The following is a 23,024-nucleotide window of genomic DNA, read 5'->3' on the forward strand; positions in this document are numbered from 1 at the left end:
CACACCAGGTTGTGATGGTGGCGGCATCTGGGGCAGCAAGAAAGTGGCAGCCATTTCATTGTGTTTTTATAATCAGTAAAGAATTGAGAGTATAGATAGTGAGATTAGAAGGAGAAACACAGTGAGATTAGAAGGAGAAACACTCGTGAATTTGTCAGAATATGACCATGAACATAGTGAAGTATAGCTGATGATAATGTACACATGAACTGTCCTTGCCTTGCCATATCAAGCTTCTTTTGTATTTTATTTCTTTCAGTTAACCGAGCCAATGAAAGCAGAATCAAACTTTCCATTCCAGTCAACTGAACCTGTGAAAGTTCCCAATCCGGCCAAGCAGGTCCCAGAAGGTGCGGCGTCCATGCACCCCGTGATGGTGCTGCACCAGATGAAGCCTGGCCTGCTGTACAACACTAACCAGACCACCAGGGATAACAAGCCTTTCTTCACCGTCACCGCCGACATCGATGGCAAGGAGTTCTCAGGCGAGGGTGAGTTGTAGACTGACCAGGTGAGTCTGACAAGACAAAATAAGAAGCTTCTGTAGTACCAGGTGGCATCTCAAGGCAACAAAACCCATCTCTGTGTTTTGGGTACAGTCTCACATAGAACAGTTGAACTTGGAGGTCTCTGCAGCAGCATATCTTAACCCATAGTTACTAGGAATATATTTCAGTCACCAAGCAAGGATACTCTGATATCCTGTACAGCCTTGGAACTCCCTCACAATGAAATTATGTTGATTATTCTGAAGGAGAAAATAAAGCAAGTTTTAATCATCACTTGACTGAAGATGCAGATGTTAAGTCTTATCTTTCACTACATTACTCATTTTTTGCAGGAATATTCTTTAGCCTGCTGCAACATTTAGTCCCCTTATCTTGATCACTGACTGGACTTGTGCTAAGTGGAATTTTCTTTACTTGCAGGGACAAATGTGAAGAAAGCCAAGTTCTTCCTGGCCAACACAGCAATACTGGGACTGTACGGGGTAGAATCCACCTTTGAGATCTCCGCTTAATGGAAGTACTAGCTGCCTGGGTACTGGCGGCGGTGTGCGGGGCAGGCGGTCCCTCGCACACGTGGCTGTAGAGTCTGCTACGTGATAATGACAAAGTAGATAGGTAGCTACATAGTATTTTAACCTGAAGTCCTGTCTGTGAGTGTTGTCTTGTATGTTGCTGCTTGCTGAAGGCAGGGAATGTACTGAACTGGACCTGAGTGGCTTACAAAACTCCTGTGGAAGGGAAGTGATGGTCTGTGCTAAATGTTGCAGTCTGACGAGTGACGTGGAATTCAATTTTTCCACGTGTAAATTCTTCCAGTCCAGTGTTTACCTTTATTTTGTTCCAGCTCTGTTACTTAGTGCCAGAGTTAGAAGACTGACATTTAACGGAATTCTTATTTATGATTTTGACGTACTTTCTTTTCCTATTTATTTACTTAGCCCATGAAGTGTGGGTGCTCCTTGTAAATGGTCGGTGCTGAGCCTGCCATGAATGCAAATCAAATGCAGCTGATTGTGAAAGACAGGCACAGGAGAAGGGGTCAGTCACTCATTCCTGCTTGTGTCAGATCACTCATCTAGTGTTCTGCTGTGGAGTGGAGTGGGTGATGAGAGGGCTGTGGTGATGGGACAGTGACAGACAAGCCCTACTTACTGAAAACAAAAGTGTGCGAACTCATCACATCAACACTTATTTAGCTTCCTGACAAAAATGGCATCCAGTTTCAGATGTTTAAGGTATTTAACTCATCTATTTATTTAAAGGTACCCACTCTTTATGGGTTAAATGAAAGCTGTACTCTAGTTTAGCAGTCAGTCTCACCACTTGGTTTAATGTGAGCAGGTAAGGAAGCCCTAGAACCTGGCCCTTGGTTAGGTTCTGGTGACTTCTGGCTGGAATCTCAGTACCTTAATTTCTCTTCTGGTTGAAACTTTCTCCTCAAACACAACTGGCTGGAGCTGAGTCCTGGGATGGTCAGCTGTTTAAATATTACTACACAAAATGTTATGAGTTTGAATACATAATGAAAATTTCTTTAATGTGTATGTATGTAAAGGTTATAAAAGCAAGTATTTTTTTTCTTTTTCAATTTTTGTATATAATTGAGGTTAAGATTAATTTGAAACATTGATTGCAATTTATCAAGCTGGTGTTTTTGGTTTTGAAGGAAGTGTAAGTGCAAGAGGTATGAATTTGAAACATTGATTGCAATTTATCAAGCTGGTGTTTTTGGTTTTGAAGGAAGTGTAAGTGCAAGAGGTATGAATTTGAAACATTGATTGCAATTTATCAAGCTGGTGTTGGTTTTGGTTTTGAAGGAACTGTAATTGTGCAAGAGGTAATCATTTGATCAGAGTGGAATTAATGAAGCAGTTTACCACACCAGTATTGTCATTCCTGCTCCCTGTGTGTCCACCTTACCTCTTACACCCTGACGTTTGCCTCAACGCCTTCATTTATCACCAATGCAGTTAGGTAAATCATCACTTATTACTATTTTCTCATATGAATTCAGAAACACTGTCAGCTTATCAAATAGTGTATCTGTTAATATAACCTTTTGTAGGCAACTTGTCCTGTAACCACCTATGACATTTTAGGCTCATTTTTGTACCAGCCTCTTCAACAGTTCTATAGCTTATGGAAAACTAAATTAACTTCCTATTCTCTCATTTCCTCTGTCCATACCAGCAGTTCTCATAGTACTCTCAATGTTGAAGGATGATAGCAGTCCAAGGGCAGAGCTAGTGAGTTTCTTTGAGTCTCCCCAATAATTGTTTTCTTTTGTAGCTTGCGGTGAAGAGGAGGATAATAGCGGTAATTAAAGGTTTAGTGATTATATGAAAAAAGTATTTTTATAAGGCGTGTATTCGTGGGAGTGATTTAAAAGTCTTGAAACATTTATTATAAATAGTCTTTACTTATTTCAACTGTAGTTTTCTCTAATCAATGGTAATACGAATAATAGAATTACATCATGTTGCGTCAGCCTACCAGTAACTCATAAGGTATCATACCCTAGCTTATAAAATATGTTAGTAATTTAGAATTCAATTATTAACTTCAACTAATGTCCAGCCTATATGCTCACCTTGCTAGCCAATTATTCCTGCATTTTTATTTAAACTCACGGTTCAGTAAAATTATTTGTGAAAGAAGAGAGAGAGAGAGAACTAGCTAAGGTTCCAATAACTTCAGATGCCTGTGGGTGTTGAGGGAGAGAGCACAAAATGGCGTCTCCCTTCCCTCTGGCAACAGGTGGGTCTCGTAGCTCTGAAATATTTGATTTTTCTTTTATTTAGAAGTGAATATTACTGTTCATGTTTATTATTCATGTCTAGTGAAGATATAGTGACTGTACGTGTTGACAGAATGGCGTCTCCCTTCCCTCTGGCAACAGGTGGGTCTCGTAGCTCTGAAATATTTGATTTTTCTTTTATTTAGAAGTGAATATTACTGTGTTCATGTTTATTATTCATGTCTCTAGTGAAGATATAGTGACTGTACGTGTTGACAGAATGGCGTCTCCCTTCCCTCTGGCAACAGATAAAATAGCCAGTGTTGGTCCCACGTGGAGACAGGCCACAGTCTTGGGAAAGCGTTAGCCATGTAATGTTTCTTTAGTCAAATATAATCTACTGTGAATGTGTTGTGAGCAATATTATTGCCGTAGAGAAGTGATGGAGGAAGGCTGTGACGTTATTTAGGGATATAACGGTGCCCAGAATGAATGGTGGTCTTGAGGAGTTATAAAAGTAATTATTTTCTTGTGTATTCGTAGTGTTAAGTAACGGAGTATAAGTGTATATGCCATACCAGAATTTCAAGTGTCATAGTGGGTCAGTCAACCCAAAGAATCCCATCAGTATTATTCATTTAATTATTTTTGCTATTTTTATATTTTTCGTTCCTCCTAATAAAGCCACACTGTAGGTACTGTGTGATCATTAACCTCTCCTTACCCTCTGGCCATGACGATGAAGGCGAGAACCATTACCAATCAAAAATGTTTTCTTTTTTTCTATTGTGTGTGCGTGCTTCTTCTCTCTTCCTCTTCCTTTCTTCTTCACCGTGAAGATCTTTGCCTCGTCTCATTAGAGCTCTGATCGGACCGGTGAGGAGGAGGGAGGAGGGGGGAACCGGAGGGGGGGGATGGCGTTACATTAGTTTATCTTGCTCGTATTTACCTAAGGAACCATAAAGAGATATCAGCAGTTTAGGTGACGTGATGCTTCCTTCAGATTCATAAGGAGTGAATGTTGCGTCACCAGTGTTCAGATATCACGAAAAAGACACAATGAGAAAAATGAACCGTACATTTAAACAGGGAACGGAAAAAAAACACCGAATTCTGGCCAATATTTCTCCTTCCAATTAACGTAAACACTAGAACCGTAATTAACGGGGTGAAATGCATGTTGGCGTGAAAGAATGCATTAAAGAAGAAAAGAAAAAGCATCAGTTCATCTTAGCTCACGTATTTCTTACTCTTTTACTTCTCTCCTTCCATTAATTAAGGAGGAAAAGTCATAAAAAATCTCAATATACGTTTGTTACCCTTTCAGTTCCATCCTTCCACGGTTTAAGAAAGGAAGGCTCTATATTAAGATATATACTATAAGGGCGTTCAGTGGTAGGGGTCAGTGAACTCTTTTGCTAACTAGGCTATGGGTGTCCACTGTGTTCCTGGGCTAGACATGTTTACACACTCCTCCCTGCATTCCATTGTTTTCTTCAACACAACCACCACCATCACCACCATCACCACCATCACCATCACCACCACCACCGCCAGAGTGACACGTAGGGAGAATATTTACTAACGGAGAGAGAGAGAGAGAGAGAGAGAGAGTATAACGGGAGGGAATAATGATAAAAAAGTTAGATACAAAAGTAGGAAAAACGGAACACACACACACACACACACACACACACACACACACACAGAGAGAGAGAGAGAGAGAGAGAGAGAGAGAGAGAGAGAGAGAGAGAGAGAGAGAGATTAAACTTTCTAAGCCAAGCCATACACACAACTATAAACATACATTCAATGATATCCTCTTAAACATAAATACACTCACACACACCACTACATAGTCCTTGAAATTTTATCGGGCCTGAATGTGACAGGAACCAACAGGTGAACTGATGGAAACCTTAATGTACCTCATATTTACTCATTGCTCACGTGCCACCAGCGAGGACTCTTTTCTGGCTGGCTCAGAATATAATAAATTTGCAATAAGGCGCATTTCAAATTGATTTCAGGACAAGTTTTTACTTTTTATAGATCTTTCAGAATGCAAAGAATAAATTTACGTTAATTCGCATGTTATTAATTTTGAGACTGATAGATTTCCATGCGTTTTGACTCACCCCGATTACTGTTTCAAGAAAAAAAAAAAAAAAAAAAAACATTTATTCTTCTGTTGACATAGCTCGTGAAATAATAAGACAAGACCACAAGAATCATAGTGTACAGTCAACAAAACTCAAAACTCATGAACCAAGATGCAGTTTCCTTATATAACAAAATAAAAAAAATAAATAAACGATAATATGAGATGAGTATACAAGTTAAGATGGTACGTCTATTTCTCAGCACTTTTTCCCATCACTGACTGGCGATATTTCTTGCAGCATTCGTGGCAGGGAGCATATGAGGCTTGCCTGAGGGAGAACAAAGACTGGGGAGCGAAAAAAGAGCCGAGGGGGAAGCTAAGATGCCTTGAGCCAAAATGAAACGTTATTGGAGTTAGCCAGAGTTAGCCAGGCCGCCACTGTCTAGAGCGCGCCGGCATTCTGTTTATGTTTTTTAATGTTCTGAAGTGAATGACGCTCAAATATTAGCAATAACAGATAGATTAGTTTATTTGTTTACACGTGTGGAGTTTAGAAGGGTTTATTTTTCAGTGGTTAGCGGTTTATTGAAGGAAATGCGTCGCTGTGTAGAAGTTTCTGCTATGGAATTATTACGATAGCTCCTGGTTATTCAGTGTGTGCAGTGGCCAAGTGGGGGAAGGACGCTGTCTTGCCCTCACTTGTTATGCCAGCCACCTCAAGTCCCTATAGTTGTGTAGACGTTCTGTTCTCCCTGTCACTCACCAACAGAATCACGGCCTTTGGTAAAAACAGTGGCATGGTGGATTAGGTAGGAAGCTGCCACGCGTGATTTGGGAAATAAAATATGATGTGATGTATTCGATATTAGCTACTGTTTTTGTTTTGTAATGCAGTTTAGTACAGAGCAGAAATTCGTGTTACCAAATGGTTCAGCTTCTTACTTAACTTTTATAAATTAGAGATCTATTTAGGTTTTCAGAGGTATTTTCGTGACTCTAGGAAAAAAATAATCCAGCTCTACGTGTTTCTTATGTAATTCAACTTATTACACAACAGGAATCCGTGTTATCATATCTTCCCGCGTCTTATCTGAACTTTTATCATGTTCTGGTCTGTTATTTAGGTTTTCAAAGGTATTTTCATGACTCAAAATCCAGCTATTCTTGTTTGTTATGAAATTTTGATATAGCAGAAGAGAAACTCATATTCTCAAACGATCTGGTGTCTTATCTCTCTTAACTTTGATCAGGTTCTAGTAGAAATTATGTACGTTTTTATGTTTCTGGGTAAAAAAGAAAACATCTATCTTCCCTGTTTATTCTGTAATTCATTTAACTACAGCAGAACAAGAACAACATGCTAAAACATTCCGGTTGCGTTGCGAGAAGTTTTGTGGAGCAGTTGTGAAATATCGTCTGTTGCTGAATTATTGACGTGTCCTTAAGCTTCACCTATATTGTAATAGCACGTGTTTCTTGATTTCTGACCTGGTGTTCTAGAGTGTATGGTGTCTTATATAGGGAACAGTGAGAAAGGACCTTCACTCCTCTCCCTGTGTCTTATATAGGGAACAGTGAGAAAGGACCTTCACTGCTCTCCCTGTGGTTCAGTGGCTGATGTCTCTTCTTATTTTTTTTCTTCTCCTTCGTCACTCGGTCAAGAAAACCGAACCGTCCCCTTTACAAGATAAAACCCCTCTGTAACCTGGCTTTGGTCTATATGACATCAAATCACTCCACTCCCTCCCTTATCCACTCTTTAAATTCCCTTATACTCTTTACCCAATCTTAATAACCCTAGGAACACTTCAGCAATATAATATCTTAAGAGTCTTCTGTGGAATCAACTCAGACAGGTTTGAATTACTTGAATCGCGTTGACACACCTTCTCCTCACACTCCGTCTCTTAAACGTCCTTTAAATTCCCCTATACTCTTTACCCAAGCTTATTAACCCCACAGATACTTTCTTACTACAATATCTTAAGTCTAATACGTAATCATATCTGAGGCTGGAATTGTTTGAATTTCGCGCGCAAACATCCGCTCTTCACACCATCTAAATTGTGTTATACTCCTTATCCAAGCCTACTAACCCTAGGAACACTTCAGAACTACAATATCTTAATAGTATAGTGCGGAATGATGCCTTTACACGCTTCAGTTACGCTCTAATAAACTCCTTTCAATAGCGAGAAAATATGAGCTGTCAAGTGAATGGCATCTACCATCACCATGACAACGGGTCGTGAACAGCCAATCCCAGCCCACCATTTCATCCGGGACCTCAAGATGGCCACACTGATACAATATAGTTTAATTTCCAGCCAAGATGAGAGTTAACCGAGACATATATGGTGGATAAAAAGCTCTTAAGAATATGGGTGTTCCGAGGAAAGTATACCACTAGGGAATGTGAGTTACATTAGTAATGGAGGAATATTTTGAGAGCAAACGAAACTAAAGGTACAGTTACTAGTTAGTGTTTTTGTGTGTTTGTATATGTGTGTGTCGTGGAGGAGTGATCTGTGCCTGTCCTTGTGGCTGTATGATGAACCAGGCGTGAGTATTCAGCATTTGACCAAACACACTCACGCAGAGACTGTCCCTTTAAACCTTCGTCCCTTTAAACCGTACCCAAACAAACGCTTTCGATTCCCGTAGGCAGACCAGGGCAGGCTAGCTCTCTCTGACCGCCGCCCCATGTCACTTATTTTTAGTCATATGCTCCTAATGAGAGAGTAACCGGCCGGCTAGGGGGACTGGGAGTAGGCTGGGACCGTTAACTGGTTATTTAACAGAGTAGAAGATGAGAGAGAGACTGGGTATGTGTGATTGATGAGTGACAGGGAATAGAAGGGTGTAAGCTGTTTGACGTAAGGGTGACAGGCTGTGTGCGTCCGTGTGTACATGTACGAGGTGTGTGGGTGTGTGGGTGGGTGTGGGTGACTGGTTGGGTGTGTGTGTGTGTATTACCCTTGTGAGACCCTCTGTGTGTGTGTGTATGTGTGTGTGTGTGTGTGTAGGGAGGGAGAGACACGTGAGTAAAGAAGGGAGGATGGGGGTCAGGAAAGAGGAGGAGGAGGAAGAGGGCTGACTGGGTGGACCTCTTAAAGATAGTATTCAGAAATTACGTATTTTCTTGGCTTCGCTGAGTCACTGTGTTAGGGAAGAGGAAGAGGAAGAGGAGGAGGAGGAGGATATAGAAGTGATATAAGCATAGGAAGGTTTTAAGTTAGTATTAAGTTAGTATTAGTATTTATAGTTAGTATTTTAAGTTAGTAGGTTAGGCTATGTAAGTTGAAGTGTATTAGATTGTAAGGCTAAGTAAGGTTAGGTTAGGTTAGGTTAAGATAGTGCGTTAGGTTAGGTAAGTTAAGGATAGGTTAGACTAGCATAGTTTAGGTTATATTAGATGAATTTACATTAACTTGCATAGGTTAGATTAGATTAGATGAAACTAAGATTTGGATGACATAGGTTACGTTAGATCATGTTAAGTTATACCAGATTAATTAGGTTAGTTAAGGTAATTGAGTTAGCAAAGGTTGCATTAGGTTAAACTAGCATAAGTGAAGAAGTTAAGTTAGATTAGGTGAGGAATTATTAGGTTAGATGAGAGGAGGTGAGGTTAGGTGAGGTTAGGTTAGGTGAGGTGAGGTTTGGTTAGATTAGGTTAGGTTAGGTTACAGTGAGGCGTCTTGAAGTCATGAGAGACATTGGCGGGGACAGAGATGGTACCTTGCCAACTCCACCAGAGAGAGAGAGAGAGAGAGCAGAAGGGGTCAGACTACTGTTTCATTTAAGGAGTCTTTAAAATTAGCTTCCCTATGTTAATGTGTTAGTTTTCATATTTATTGAGAGAGAGAGAGAGAGAGAGAGAGAGAGAGAGAGAGAGAGAGAGAGAGAGAGAGAGAGAGGCAATATGGTGTAAGTAAAGGAACTAAAAATGTACTTCAAATGGCTTGATTCTCTCTCTCTCTCTCTCTCTCTCTCTCTCTCTCTCTCTCTCTCTCTCTCTCTCTCTCTCTCTCTCTCTCTCTCTCTCTCTCTCTCTCTCTCAATAAATATGAAAACTAACACATTAACATAGGGAAGCCAATGTTCATGCTCATTTACTCCCGACCCCAACCATTGCTAATATAGACTTCACTTTCATCCAGGTAGAAAATAAATCTTGTAAAATAACATTAGGTCTCGTCTATCATCCTCTAATCCAGTCACCTGCTATGGACAAAAAAACTTTATGACCTTATTGCGGACATTTGTTGCGTTAATAATTGCATAATTATGGGGGATTTTAATGATCCAGTCACTTTCAAGACATCTTTATTCATTCTACAGCCACATCCTGTGTTAGAACTGGGAAGAAATTGCAAAATGTATTCTTTTTCAATGCCAACTTTACGTCTTGTAGATGGTTATGAAGGAGACTGCATGCATTGCTTCTGATGCTGCTAATTGTTTTGTTTCACAGTGAAAGGCTTTAAATGTAGTTGGAAAATGTCATAGGAAAAAATTGTAGTTAATATTGGATGCAAAATATCAAAGTAAGATTAGCTAAAGAATTTTTAACATTGGGAATAGTAATCCATATATATACATATTGGAGTATATTTTTTGTAACAGTGTGAATGATAAGATTCCACTTTTCAGTGTTGCCACGGTGACGGTGGTGGTGGACATGACACAGATGCGGGAGGTGGAGTTTGTGCCCGATGGAGACATGCAGCTGGACAAATTGTGTTGGTCATTGGTCAGACTGGAGTTTACATGTGTACCTCCTTCACCATCATTGGTGGACACTTCACCATGAGTGTTAGTGAAATGTGCTCTCTTTCTTACTTTATTTGTATATCACAAAAATTTAAGGCCAGTTAGTTGTCTAGACTTTAAGTTTTAAAATGAGAAAATAAATCTACATAATTTTTTAAAAGGAAACAGTTAAGGCATTGTAAAGTAAAAGTCAAAATATATTTTGGTTATTATTTTTTTTTTGCAATCAACAACTTTCATGTATAATGAAATCAATACATTCATCAAACTTAATATCACATTTAATAACAGCTAGAGATACCAATTTGCAGATGTCTATGGAAAATTTGTATGATAATCTTGTGGCCAACAAGAAAGGATACAATGAATGATGACTTATTATTGTAAGAAATCTTTGAGAGTTGTTGTTGTGTACTTCCACATTCCATGGAGACAGCTTTTCCTTCACTTTTCACCATTTAAAAATGTGATAATTTCAACAGGATGCTTGAGCTGTCACGGTGTTGCTGGTGCTGTGTGCCATCATCACCCTGACACAGACCACCCTGCAGACACCTTCATCCTGGGTGCCACACGTCGCTGCTGCTACAACTCAGAGCAACAAGAGCACAAGCCAGGAAGGGAAATGGTAACTTCTCACTTAATTTGTTGTTTATTTGAGGGCCTAATGACAAAGACATAATGGAATGAGTATTTGTGAATGTTTGTTTATATCTAGATACACCAACAAGTGATGGTGTGGCTCTGAGCCACTGTAGTAGGGATGTTATTTAAGGGTAGGAAGTTGCAAATGCTCACCTAACAATTGCACCTTAGTAGAAAAACACAAACAGGAAATTTATGCAAGTTTTTATCCTTATATAAAATGTTGTATTGCATCAAACCTCCATACATTACTGTCTCTATCCAGTATGAGACCGGTGTTCAGGAAGCACACGCATGTGCTGAATAACAAGAAGCCGGCGTGGCTCAAGAGGAAGAGTGAGTAGGACGAGAAAAAACAGAACAAATAAATCCCCTACACGTGTTGTCTCCATTGACACAAGCCATGACAAGCTTGTCCATCCCTGAGTGCTAAGGAGCAGTGTGTTCAACTGATGATGTGGAAACTTGAGACAGCCAATCATTTAATGGACTTTAGTAGGTTTTGTCACCAGTCCTCTGTGTGTCACTCACTACATTTTGAAATTTTTACTTGTATCTATTTAATTTTGTGTGTATGTACACAATGTTTATGGTCAATAAACTGTTCATAAAAACTATTTATCTGTGTGAGTAAGATAAAAGCAGTTATTATTATTATTATTATTATTATTATTATTATTTATTATTATTATTATTATTATTACATTTTTTCCTTGTATTTAAATATTAGTATTATTATTATTATTATTATTATTATTATTATTATTATTATTATTATTATTACATATTTTCTTTGTATTTAAATATTATTATTATTATTATTATTATTATTATTACATATTTTCCTTGTATTTAAATATTATTATTATTATTATTATTATTATTATTGTTATTATTATTATTATTATCATGCATTTTCTTGTATATAAATAATAATACTGTAACTGATTTTTTTTTTTTTTTATCCATTTAGACTCTCTCTCTCTCTCTCTCTCTCCTCTCTCTCTCTCTCTCTCTCTCTCTCTCATCCTCCTCCTCTCTCTCTCTGTCTCTCTCTCTCTCTCTCTCTCTCTCTCTCTCTCTCTCTCTCCTCCTCTCTCGAATAAAATGACTGGTGAGGAACTCATTAAAGTGCTAAAAATTCCATTAATCTACGAGAAATAAGACAAATAATTATTATTTACCTAATAACACAAACAAGGAATAATAAACTAAAACTAAGCCAGAAAACACGAAAAGATAAAACTATCATATCAAGAAATACGTAGTTTTTAAAAAATCATGAATATCAAATAAATAGCTCACATATAATCAGGTAAAACACGTAAGGAACAGTAAAATAACCAATAAAGCCAGTTCATTGCAAGGGCCAGAGTCGGAAAGTAAAAAAAAAAAAAAAAAAAAAAAAAAAAAAAAGTACCAAGACTAAAACAGGGAATTAGACAAATGACAATTAATAAGCACATAAGGAATAATGAATAAACAAAAATTAAGCCAGGAAGACTATTATAATTATTGCAAGGAGATAGATAATATGTACGTGTATGTGAATTCCAGGTTAAATAAAATGCTCAAATGTAGCCAATAGCACGCCCACAGCAAGCCATAAGTGAAGGTGTTCCTCAAGGTAGGGAAGGTGGGGGGAGGGGGGGGGTTGGTTATAAACTATTGGGGGGATAACAGTTCCAATGACTATTAAGTAATGACGCATCCAGTTTGGCGTGTGTGTATTTTTCGCGTTGTGATAATCTATAGGTTTTCTCGCGTTTTTTATTTTGATTTATTGATTTATTTTATTTATTTATTCATTTATTTTGGCATTTTTTGTTATATTTGTTGAGTGTTTTAAGTATAACTGAGGCTCATTGCATCAAAACTCCATTCATAACCTTCGTGGGACGGTTTAATTTGGCAAGGTTTTTTTTTCGCACTTTGGGTTTCGTAGTAAATTATGCATTTTCTCTTATTTTTCTTTGCTGGTATTGTTTTCATTAAATTACTATAAGATTACTGTGTGTATTTGCTTAAAATATTATTGCTTCTTTATATTAGATATCGTATTAAGAGAGAGAGAGAGAGAGAGAGAGAGAGAGAGAGAGAGAGAGAGAGAGAGAGAGAGAGAGAGAGAGAGAGAGTTAATATACTGCTTGATAGCTATCATTTTACTTCTCATTCCTTGAGTGAATCTGCTTAAATGCCACATTAATAAGACCTAAATTGCGTACAACAGGCAGAAGTACAAGTAACATCTTATTTTGCGTTCAGAAAGACGAAATGAATACTAAATCAACTTACGGGGTCATAACAATTACACACCACCAAATCATTTCACAGCTAAAAGCAACAAATACATGAATAATCCTGTAGAACTCCCTTCGACTCCATATACGACTGGAAAGTTGGGGGGGGCGGCGCCTTTTCCCCCCCACCCTCCACTCCACCCACGCCTTCTTTTTTTAATCAGCCAGTCAAGCAATAAATCAATCCCTTCGTGAATCATACCCATTTCCAGGGTGATCACCCCCCCATCCCTAGATCTCTCATTCTGTCACGTATGAACAAGTACAAAGGGCAAGCCAGCTGTCTCTTTTAATATTCTTGCCTGATAATAAGATTACAAATGAGGGTCTATTAATCATCCATTAAATAATCCATTTTTATTGCTTTCCTTCATTCTTCTTGCTCTGTGTATTGTTAAATTGGATGGTTCTATCATTGTTCCTTCCTGTGTTTTAGTGTGCCATTACCTGTCCTCCTTTCCAGCTGATATTTAGTTTGTACTTAAATAGACTGGCATAACTTTACAATTTATACACAAATAACAACATAAACCAGTAATGCATTGATATTATGCATGATAGGAGTGGACATTTCCACTCTACATCATTAATGAATGCATGATGAGACGCACACTATTACAAAGCTAATGAGTTCAATACAAACACTCAATAACAATTTCAATAACTTTATTAAAAATAGCAATCTTTATAAATCATGAAACCAGAAAACTTTAAGTACCTGGGGCTATAACATCAAATGCACAATAATGCAAACACTTTTTACACACACACTCTTTAATGATATTTCCTAATATACAGTATAATTCCAAACAGAGAGAGAGAGAGAGAGAGAGAGAGAGAGAGAGAGAGAGAGAGAGAGAGAGAGAGAGAGAGAGAGAGGAGAGAGGAGAGAGAGAGAGAGAGAGAGAGAGAGAGAGAGAGAGAGAGAGAGAGAGAGAGAGAGAGAGAGAGAGAGAGAGAGAGAGAGAGAGAGAGTGATGAACTACCTGGGGTCATAAATGCAAAGTACAGGTATCAGTCAGGCAAAGCATAGTGCTTGCCTGTCTCATATGGAATGTAAAAACATGGCTTCATATCATTCCAGACCAGGGATTATGGCCAAAAGTTACCAAGCAGTGCTGAGCAAAATCCAGTAGAGTAATATTCAGTATCATTGAATTACTGACAAAGTAAAGATCATTATGTGCAATGATACTCACTACCTAGGAGCATTTCAGGTTACTACCAAGAGTCTGACCATGCTGGCAGAGATGGTTAGGCTACAACACATTACATACTTCTCCATTCAAATCAGTCAGCTGATTAAATGGTGAGTTAAACCATTTTGATCATCTAAATCATACTAAGGCATTGGATGAGACCTGGACAGCTTGGGTCAACACCATTCATAGGTACTCCACTACTCTGTGGGAGACACTTGATTGTGGCAAGAGTCATCACAATACCAAACACCATCCTTGACAAAGCACAGCATGGCCCACTCATCCACAGGAACCCAGCCATCTCTAAGGAGCAAATTAATGCTGCCCAGTGTCACTCCTCATCACTTTTAGGGAATAAGTAGATCCCACCCCAGCACCATCTTTACATAGAATATAATACAGAGGACAAAGAAGGAATACAAACAGGGCACATGGTATGGTATGGAACACCAACCCTCACTTTTGGAAAACCGCAGCCACTCAGGAGACCAGCCAGTCACCATGGCTATCACCTGGGGATTCTTAGGAACAGGTGTTAGGTATAGAATGAGAGATAGAGAAAACTCCCAATACATTTCAAGTCTATACGCAATACAATTTCAAGTCTACATAGACAAAAAAATGTTCATGAATTAAATGCAATATTGTAAGTTTTAAATGTTATGTGGTACCTTAGATAGATGGACAGGTCACTTGAGAAGAGAAAATAAGAAATGTCTTAGGAAGAGTATTTTGTCATATGTATGAATATATATGACTGTATGACATAGATGACTGGTGAAGTAGATTTTGTCCCTTATCAGAGTGGTTGTGTAGCTGAAACAAATTAATGATTATCAAAACTGAGACACACTTGAGCTGATTGGTGAATTACAGTTTCAGAATGGATGGGACATACATTAGGATGATAAAACGACTCCAGTCATAAAGTAGACGAAAAAATACTGTAGGGAAGAATGTAAAGGAGTAAAATATGCAACAAAAGAAAGAAAGAAAGAGAGAGAGAGAGAGAGAGAGAGAGAGAGAGAGAGAGAGAGAGAGAGAGAGAGAGAGAGAGAGAGAGAGAGAGAGAGAGAGAGAGAGAGAGAGAGAGAGAGAGAGAGAGAGAGAGAGAGAGAGAGAGAGAGAGAGAGAGAGAGAGAGAGAGAGAGAGAGAGAGAGAGAGAGAGAGAGAGAGAGAGAGAGAGAGAGAGAGATTGATTTCCATGTGAGAGTGTGGTTTTTAAGTATGCTATAGAGGACACACTTATTCATTGACTACAGCCCACAAACTTGCAATGTCCCCATAGCATAGTTACAGACAACATCCTCTCATATATAAGTTGGTGTCAATCTTTCTGTGATGTACTCCAGCCCAGAGACCCACAACAGCATTAAGAGTGGAGAGAGAGAGAGAGAGAGAAGAGAAGACACACAGAATGGATGAATAGAGATGCTGTGGTTTGTAAAAATATGGTGTAAGGTCTGTTGGCTATGGTGGGAATGGTTTTCCAATCATTCCTCTCTTGCACAACCATTTTGCTTCATAAACAGGCATCTCTCTTTCATCTTCCCACCAAACACTGTTATTCCACCTTATATTTATGTATTTGCATGCTTATCTTCTCAAATTGTTCACCTTCCATTCTCTCTGCATGTCCAACTCTCTCCTCCTTTCTGTGGTTGATCACTCACTCCGCTGTTCCTCCACATTCATGACTATATATGATGCACATGTGCTTTATAATCAATCAAATGTTTCACGTAGATGATGTTTTCATTCACACACAGTTCCCCTTCCTCCCTGTTTCATTCATTGCCCTCTCTCTCTCTCTCTCTCTCTCTCTCTCTCTCTCTCTCTCTCTCTCTCTCTCTCTCTCTCTCTCTCTCTCTCTCTCTCTCTCTCTCTCTGTGTGTGTGTGTGTGTGTGTGTGTGTGTGTGTGTGTGTGTGTGTGTGTGTGTGTGTAAGAGCTCAGAGCTCATGGTGACTGATCTTTGGGTAGGACTGAGGCCAATGACACACCACACACTGGGGCAGCGAAGTCACATCACCTCGGGTTACATCCTGTACCTAGTTGCTGCTAGGTGAACAGGGGCTACACATTAAGAGGCTTGTCCATCTGCTTCACCGTGCCCGGCATTCGAACCCGGGCCTTGTTGGTTGTGAGCCGAGCGTGCTAACCACTACACTACATGATGTGTAAGTGTGTGTGTGTGTTCTGTGTGTGTGTGTTCTGTGTGTGTGTGTGTGTGTGTGTGTGTGTGTGTGTGTGTGTGTGTGTGTGTGTGTAGTGATGCAGCTGGGAAGGTCGTCTTATGGCAATTATTGATGAATGAAGGTAAAGGATGCGTGTCTATTACTTCTCTTTGTGCGTTTGTGTGTGTGTGTTTGTGTTTGTGTGTATACATAACACACACACATACACACACACATAAAAAAGTATTAATGACATGTGCATCCATTACCTTCATTTGTCAATAATTATCATAAGGCAACCTTCTCAGCCGCATCAGCACACACACACACACACACACACACACACACACACACACACACACACACACACACACACACACACACACACACACACACACAGAAATTATATTAGAAATTATTAGAAATTAGATAAGTTACCAGTGACGAGCCTAGGTGACGCCATGTATGTGAGCAACGCATGTTTTTAAGCATCTGGAGCAAAGTGGTTAAAGGAAAACTTTTTGACTTGAAATGTAATTAGATTGATCACTTATTTTTCTGGCTGACATTGCTTTTGGAAGGTGGCACTTAAGATATGTGAATGCTGTATCTAGATATAAACAAACATTCACAAATACTCATTCCATTATGTCTTTGTCATTAGGCCCTCAAATAAACAACAAATTAAGTGAGAAGTTACCATTTCCCTTCCTGGTTTGCGCTCCAGTTGCTCTGAGTTGTAGCAGCAGTGACGTGTGGCACCCAGGATGAAGGTGTCTGCAGGGTGGTCTGTGTCAGGTGGATGATGGCAGACAACAGCAGCAGCACCATGACAGCTCAAGCATCCTGTTGAAATTATCACTTTTTAAATGCTGAAAAGTGAAGGAAAAAGCTGTCTCCATGGAATGTGGAAGTACACAACAACAACTTTGAAAGATTTCTTACAATAATAAGTCATCATTCATTGTATCCTTTTTTGTTGGCCACAAGATTATCATACAAATTTTCCATAGACATCTGCAAATTGGTACCTCTAGCTGTTATTAAATATATTAAGTTTGATGAATGTATTGATTTCATTATACATGAAAGTTGTTGATTGCAAAAAAAAATAATAACCAAAATATATTTTGACTTTTACTTTACAATGCCTTAACTGTTTGCTTTTAAAAAAATATGTAGATTTATTTTCTCATTTTAAGACTTAAAGTCTAGACAACTAGCTGGTCTTAAATTTTTCTGATATACAAATAAACTAACAAACACAGCACATTTCACTAACACTCATGGTGAAGTGTCCACCAATGATGGTGAAGGAGGTATACATGTAAACTCCAGTCTGAGCAATGAGCAACAGAATTTGTCCAGCTGCATGTCTCCATCGGGCACAAACTCCACCTCCCGCATCTGTATCATGCCCACCACCGCCGTCACCGTGGCAACACTGAAAAGTGGAATCTTATCATTCACAGTTACAAAAAATATACTCCCATATATATATATATATATATATATATATATATATATATATATATATATATATATATATATATATATATATATATATATATATATATGGATTACTATTCCCAACGTTAAAAATTCTTTAGCTAATCTTACTTTGATATTTTGCATCCAATATTAACTACAATTTTTTCCTATGACATTTTCCAACTACACTTCACCTAATCTAACTTAACCTCACCTCCTCTCATCTAACCTACTCATTCCTCACCTAATCTAACTTAACTTCTTCACTTATGCTAGTTTAACCTAATGCAACCTTTGCTAACTCAATTACCTTAACTAACCTAATTAATCTGCTATAACTTAACATGATCTAACGTAACCTATGTCATCCAAATCTTACTTTAATCTAATCTAATCTAACCTATGCAAGTTAATGTAAATTCATCTAATATAACCTAAACTATGCTAGTCTAACCTATCCTTAACTTACCTAACCTAACACACTATCTTAACCTAACCTCACCTCATCTTTTACACAGCCAAACCTTACTTAACCTTACAATCTAACACACTTCAACTTACGTGGCCTAACCTAACATCACCTATTCTTAACTAACCTCACCTAAACCTTACCAACACTAACTTAAAACCTACCTATGCTTACATCACTTCTATATCCTCCTCCTCCTCCTCTTCCTCTTCCCTAACACAGTGACTCAGCGAAGCCGTCAAGAAAACACGTAATTTCTGAATACTATCTTTAAGAGGTTCACCCAGTCAGCCCTCTTCCTCCTCCTCCTCTTTCCTGACCCCCATCCTCCCTTCTTTACTCACGTGTCTCTCCCTCCCTATACACACACACACACACACACACACACACACACACATACACACAGAGCGGGTCTCACAATGGTAATACACACATACATACGGACACTGACCCGCCACACACACCCAGTCACCCACACCCACCCACATACATGTACACACGGACGCACACAGCCTGTCACCCTTACGTTAAACAGATTACACCCTTCTTCTCCCTGTCACTCATCCATCACACATCCCAGTCTCTCTCTCATCTTCTACTCTGTTAAATAACCAGTTAACACTCCCAGCCTACTCCCAGTCCCCCTAGCTGGCGGGTTATTCTCACTAGGAGCATATGACTAAAAATACGTCACATGGCCTGGTCTGCCTACGCGAATCGAAAGCGTTTGTTTGGGTACGGTTTAAAGGGACGAAGGTTTAAAGGGACAGTCTCTGCGTGAGTGTGTTTGGTGAAATGCTGAATACTCACGCCTGGTTCATCATATAGCCACATGGACAGGCACAGATCACTCCTCCACGACACACACATAAACAAACACACAAAAACACTAACTAGTAACTGTACCTTTAGTTTCGTCTGCTCTCAAAATATTCCTCCATTACTAATGTAACCCACATTCCCTAGTGGTATACTTTCCTCGGAACACCCATATTTTTAAGAGCTTTTTATCCACCATATATGTCTCGGTTAACTCTCATCTTGGCTGGAAATTAAACTATATTGTATCAGTGTGGCCATCTTGAGGTCCCGGATGAAATGGCGGGCTGGGATTGGCTATTCACGACCCGTTGTCATGGTGATGGTGGATGCCATTCACTTGACAGCTCATATTTTCTCGCTATTGAAAGGAGTTTATTAGAGCGTAACTGAAGCGTGTAAAGGCATCATTCCGCACTATACTATTAAGATATTGTATTTCTGAAGTGTTCCTAGGCTTAATAAGCTTGGATAAGGAGTATAACACAATTTAGATGGTGTGAAGAGCGGATGTTTTCGCGCGAAATTCAAACAATTCCAGCCTCTGATATGATTACGTATTAGACTTAAGATATTGTAGTAAGAAAGTATCTGTGGGGTTAATAAGCTTGGGTAAAGAGTATAGGGGAATTTAAAGGACGTTTAAGAGACGGAGTGTGAGGAGAAGGTGTGTCAACGCGATTCAAGTAATTCAAACCTGTCTGAGTTGATTCCACAGAAGACTCTTAAGATATTATATTGCTGAAGTGTTCCTAGGGTTATTAAGATTGGGTAAAGAGTATAAGGGAATTTAAAGAGTGGATAAGGGAGGGAGTGGAGCGATTTGATGTCATACAGACCAAAGCCAGGTTACAGAGGGGTTTTATCTTGTAAAGGGGACGGTTCGGTTTTCTTGACCGACACAGGGAGAGGAGTGAAGGTCCTTTCTCACTGTTCCCTATATAAGACACCATACACTCTAGAACACCAGGTCAGAAATCAAGAAACACGTGCTATTACAATATAGGTGAAGCTTAAGGACACGTCAGTAATTCAGCAACAGACGATATTTCACAACTGCTCCACAAAACTTCTCGCAACGCAACCGGAATGTTTTAGCATGTTGTTCTTGTTCTGCTGTAGTTAAATGAATTACAGAATAAACAGGGAAGATAGATGTTTTCTTTTTTACCCAGAAACATAAAAACGTACATAATTTCTACTAGAACCTGATAAAAATTAAGAAAGATAAGACGCCAGATCGTTTGAGGATACGAGTTTCTCTTCTGTTATATAAAAATGACAGAACAAACAAGAATAGATGGATTTTTGTGCTAGTCATGAAAATGCCTTTGAAAACCTAAATAACAGACCAGAACATGATAAAAGTTCAGATAAGACGCGGGAAGATATGATAACACGGATTCCTGTTGTGTAATAAGTTGAATTACATAAGAAACACGTAGAGCTGGATTATTTTTTTCCTAGAGTCACGAAAATACCTCTGAAAACCTAAATAGATCTCTAGAAATTTATAAAAGTTAAAATAAGACGCTGGACCATTTGGTAACACGAATTTCTGCTCTGTACTAAACTGCATTACAAAACAAAAACAGTAGCTACTGTCAGTTGCCTCAGACACCCGAGTTTATGTGAGGAAAAGAAGATGAGGTTTAGAAGAGGAGAGGTGGTGTTGTACAGATTTAAAATTAGATCTTAGACCGCGAATGTTGCACAAGTTAATGAAGAAAAAGTTGAGGGGGTGTCAAGACACTTAGGGTCGTCGACAGAAAGGCAGACAGACCTGGGGACATTTATGGTCCCCTCCCCAGATGTTGACAGGTGAAGAATGAATGGGTCTCTCTCTCTCTCTCTCTCTCTCTGTCTGTCTCGTCATAATTATATTTCCTGTTCCGGTGTGGTTTTGAATTATCAATTACCACTGGACACTGTTCATTAGTATCTTACCTTTATATAATAGGTAAAGTCACTCTTGGTGAGTTTCTGTGGTTTTCAGGTGAATGTCAAAGGTGAACGTATAAAAATAGGTATATTTAGATATATGTACAGAGTTCTGGAGAAGGGTGTGGCGCGTACGGGACAACGGATGTCCTCTGCGTGGTACAGCGTTACACCCTGGCAAGAGACTGCCGGAGCCGGCACAAGGGACGCTTAGCGCCTTCAAAAAGTGCTGACATTAGAAATAGGGGCGGGTTGACCGCACTCACAGTACATGAATATATTCATAATTATTACTCTCTAATTACATAAATAAGGCAAAGGAAAAGCTACTTATAGCTAAGAGTAATACATGCCAAAATACATTAGAGAGAGATTAACTATGCAGAATACTTAGATACTGTAATGTAGGTGCTACCGATTACTTATCGATGGCAATAAAAGGAGTATGGAAAGTTCCATGGTGTGTGTGTGACGTAGGGTGGCGTGATCATATCCGCCCCACCCTTATGCGCCAACACCCACTATTTACACTTATGCATATATGTATACATACACTTATATTGCTAATCAGGCAAGACATGATAAATACAATACATATTATTATTAATTATGTGACACCGTTACATTCCCACTATCTCAATATTCCTCCATAGTTTAAATCCCTCCATCTCTTTTTGTCACCCTGGACTTGTCTCTCAGTACCTCTATTTTACCTAATATATCTAATTGGTAGCCATAATTTCTTGGTGTGTAGGTTATATTAAGTTTGTATCTTCAGTATCCCTCCATGTATAATCTTTAGATATCGTTATCTCTAAGTATTGCTGTGAAATTCCATAGTTTTTCATAATCTTGTTTCTGGAAATATACATTTTGTCATATCTCGATTATCATAATGGATTGTTTTTCGTAATTGAATTTATAATATTTATTCAATTAAGCTTATTTGTATATTTATTTATTTATTCGTTTATTTGTTTATTATATATTTCCCTGATATTTTTTTTTCTCTCTCGTCACAATAGATAGCATACGCGTGCAAAAATATATATTACTTTAATTTTTCATCTATTTCCTCGCACCCTCTGTGAAAACCCTCTGTGGTATGCTCATAAACTTGTGACCTTCGTGGCATCTCGTGGGGTCCTCTCTTTGATCCTCTTATATTACTGCTAGACCATTCTTTTCTCCTATTCAACATTTGAATTTCCAAAGACAAAATATGCTATTATCCAGGAAATAATGATGAAATAGAGATATCTTTAGTAAACAGCCAAAATAAGGAGTTTCAATTTATAGTAAAAAGTTTCAGATATCTTATAAGAGTGCTCTATAAATACTTGGATCCTCTTATACTGTGCATTCTGTCATCTATTGTTCTTGACGTCACATGGTTTTCTCTCAGGTCTAAGTGAATGTTTTCGTACCAGTGGGTTTTCTTATTTCATCGTTCAATGTAAATGTTTTGGTACAAATAAATTAGTATATGGTGTTTATTTTCTTGAGATTTTGATCTAGTTACATGCACAATAATTCAATAAACAAGATGTATTCGTTTGAGGCAGTAGACTTGATGTACCGCGGTGAGATATTATTTGTCTTTTATATAAACACACCAAACTGTGTTAAAATATTACGAAAATCAGCAAAATCCTTGTTTTTCGTTCAAAATTTAGGTTCAGAGGCCACTGATAGACAATGTAGCTTTGAATAGATATCTTAGGCAAACCTGTGTTTTTCTGTTGATTTATTCTGTTTCTGTATTGCAAAACTTTTGCAAACATTGACTCCATTTGTTTTGTATATTGGTAAACTAAACAAGATGCAAACGGTCCAAACCTAACGCAACACAGT

At 38.5% G+C, this 23,024-nt stretch overlaps 1 protein-coding gene and 1 long non-coding RNA gene across 23 annotated transcripts in view; one reads left to right on the forward strand and one right to left on the reverse strand.

Moving 5' to 3' along the window:
• Nucleotides 1-11,333, forward strand: part of LOC135106896 (interleukin enhancer-binding factor 3 homolog) — an 18,988-nt gene extending 7,655 nt beyond the window's left edge. For 10 of the 21 annotated variants that reach the window (XM_064016734.1, XM_064017035.1, XM_064016656.1 and 7 more), the window contains 2 exons: nucleotides 260-491; nucleotides 930-2,390. Coding sequence is in view for 5 of the 21 variants with exons in the window: in XM_064016812.1 (XP_063872882.1) it covers nucleotides 260-491; nucleotides 930-1,021 (324 nt within the window). In the remaining 16 variants the exon portion in view is untranslated. The other 11 variants (XR_010271740.1, XR_010271781.1, XR_010271775.1 and 8 more) reach the window with 10 other exon arrangements.
• Nucleotides 11,334-15,180: 3,847 nt separating this feature from the next.
• LOC135107625 (uncharacterized) lies at nucleotides 15,181-21,717 on the reverse strand. 2 transcript variants are annotated; one of them, XR_010271875.1, is made up of 3 exons: nucleotides 21,177-21,717; nucleotides 17,733-17,894; nucleotides 15,181-17,296 (listed from the first exon to the last, which is right to left on the reverse strand). It is a non-coding gene; the product is annotated as an uncharacterized LOC135107625 (long non-coding RNA). The 2 variants fall into 2 exon arrangements; XR_010271879.1 differs by lacking the exon at nucleotides 21,177-21,717 and adding an exon at nucleotides 19,221-19,308.
• Between the last annotated feature and the right edge of the window lie 1,307 nt (nucleotides 21,718-23,024).

Source organism: Scylla paramamosain, chromosome 1, assembly GCF_035594125.1.
Source record: "Scylla paramamosain isolate STU-SP2022 chromosome 1, ASM3559412v1, whole genome shotgun sequence".
Taxonomy (NCBI): Eukaryota; Metazoa; Arthropoda; class Malacostraca; order Decapoda; family Portunidae; genus Scylla; species Scylla paramamosain.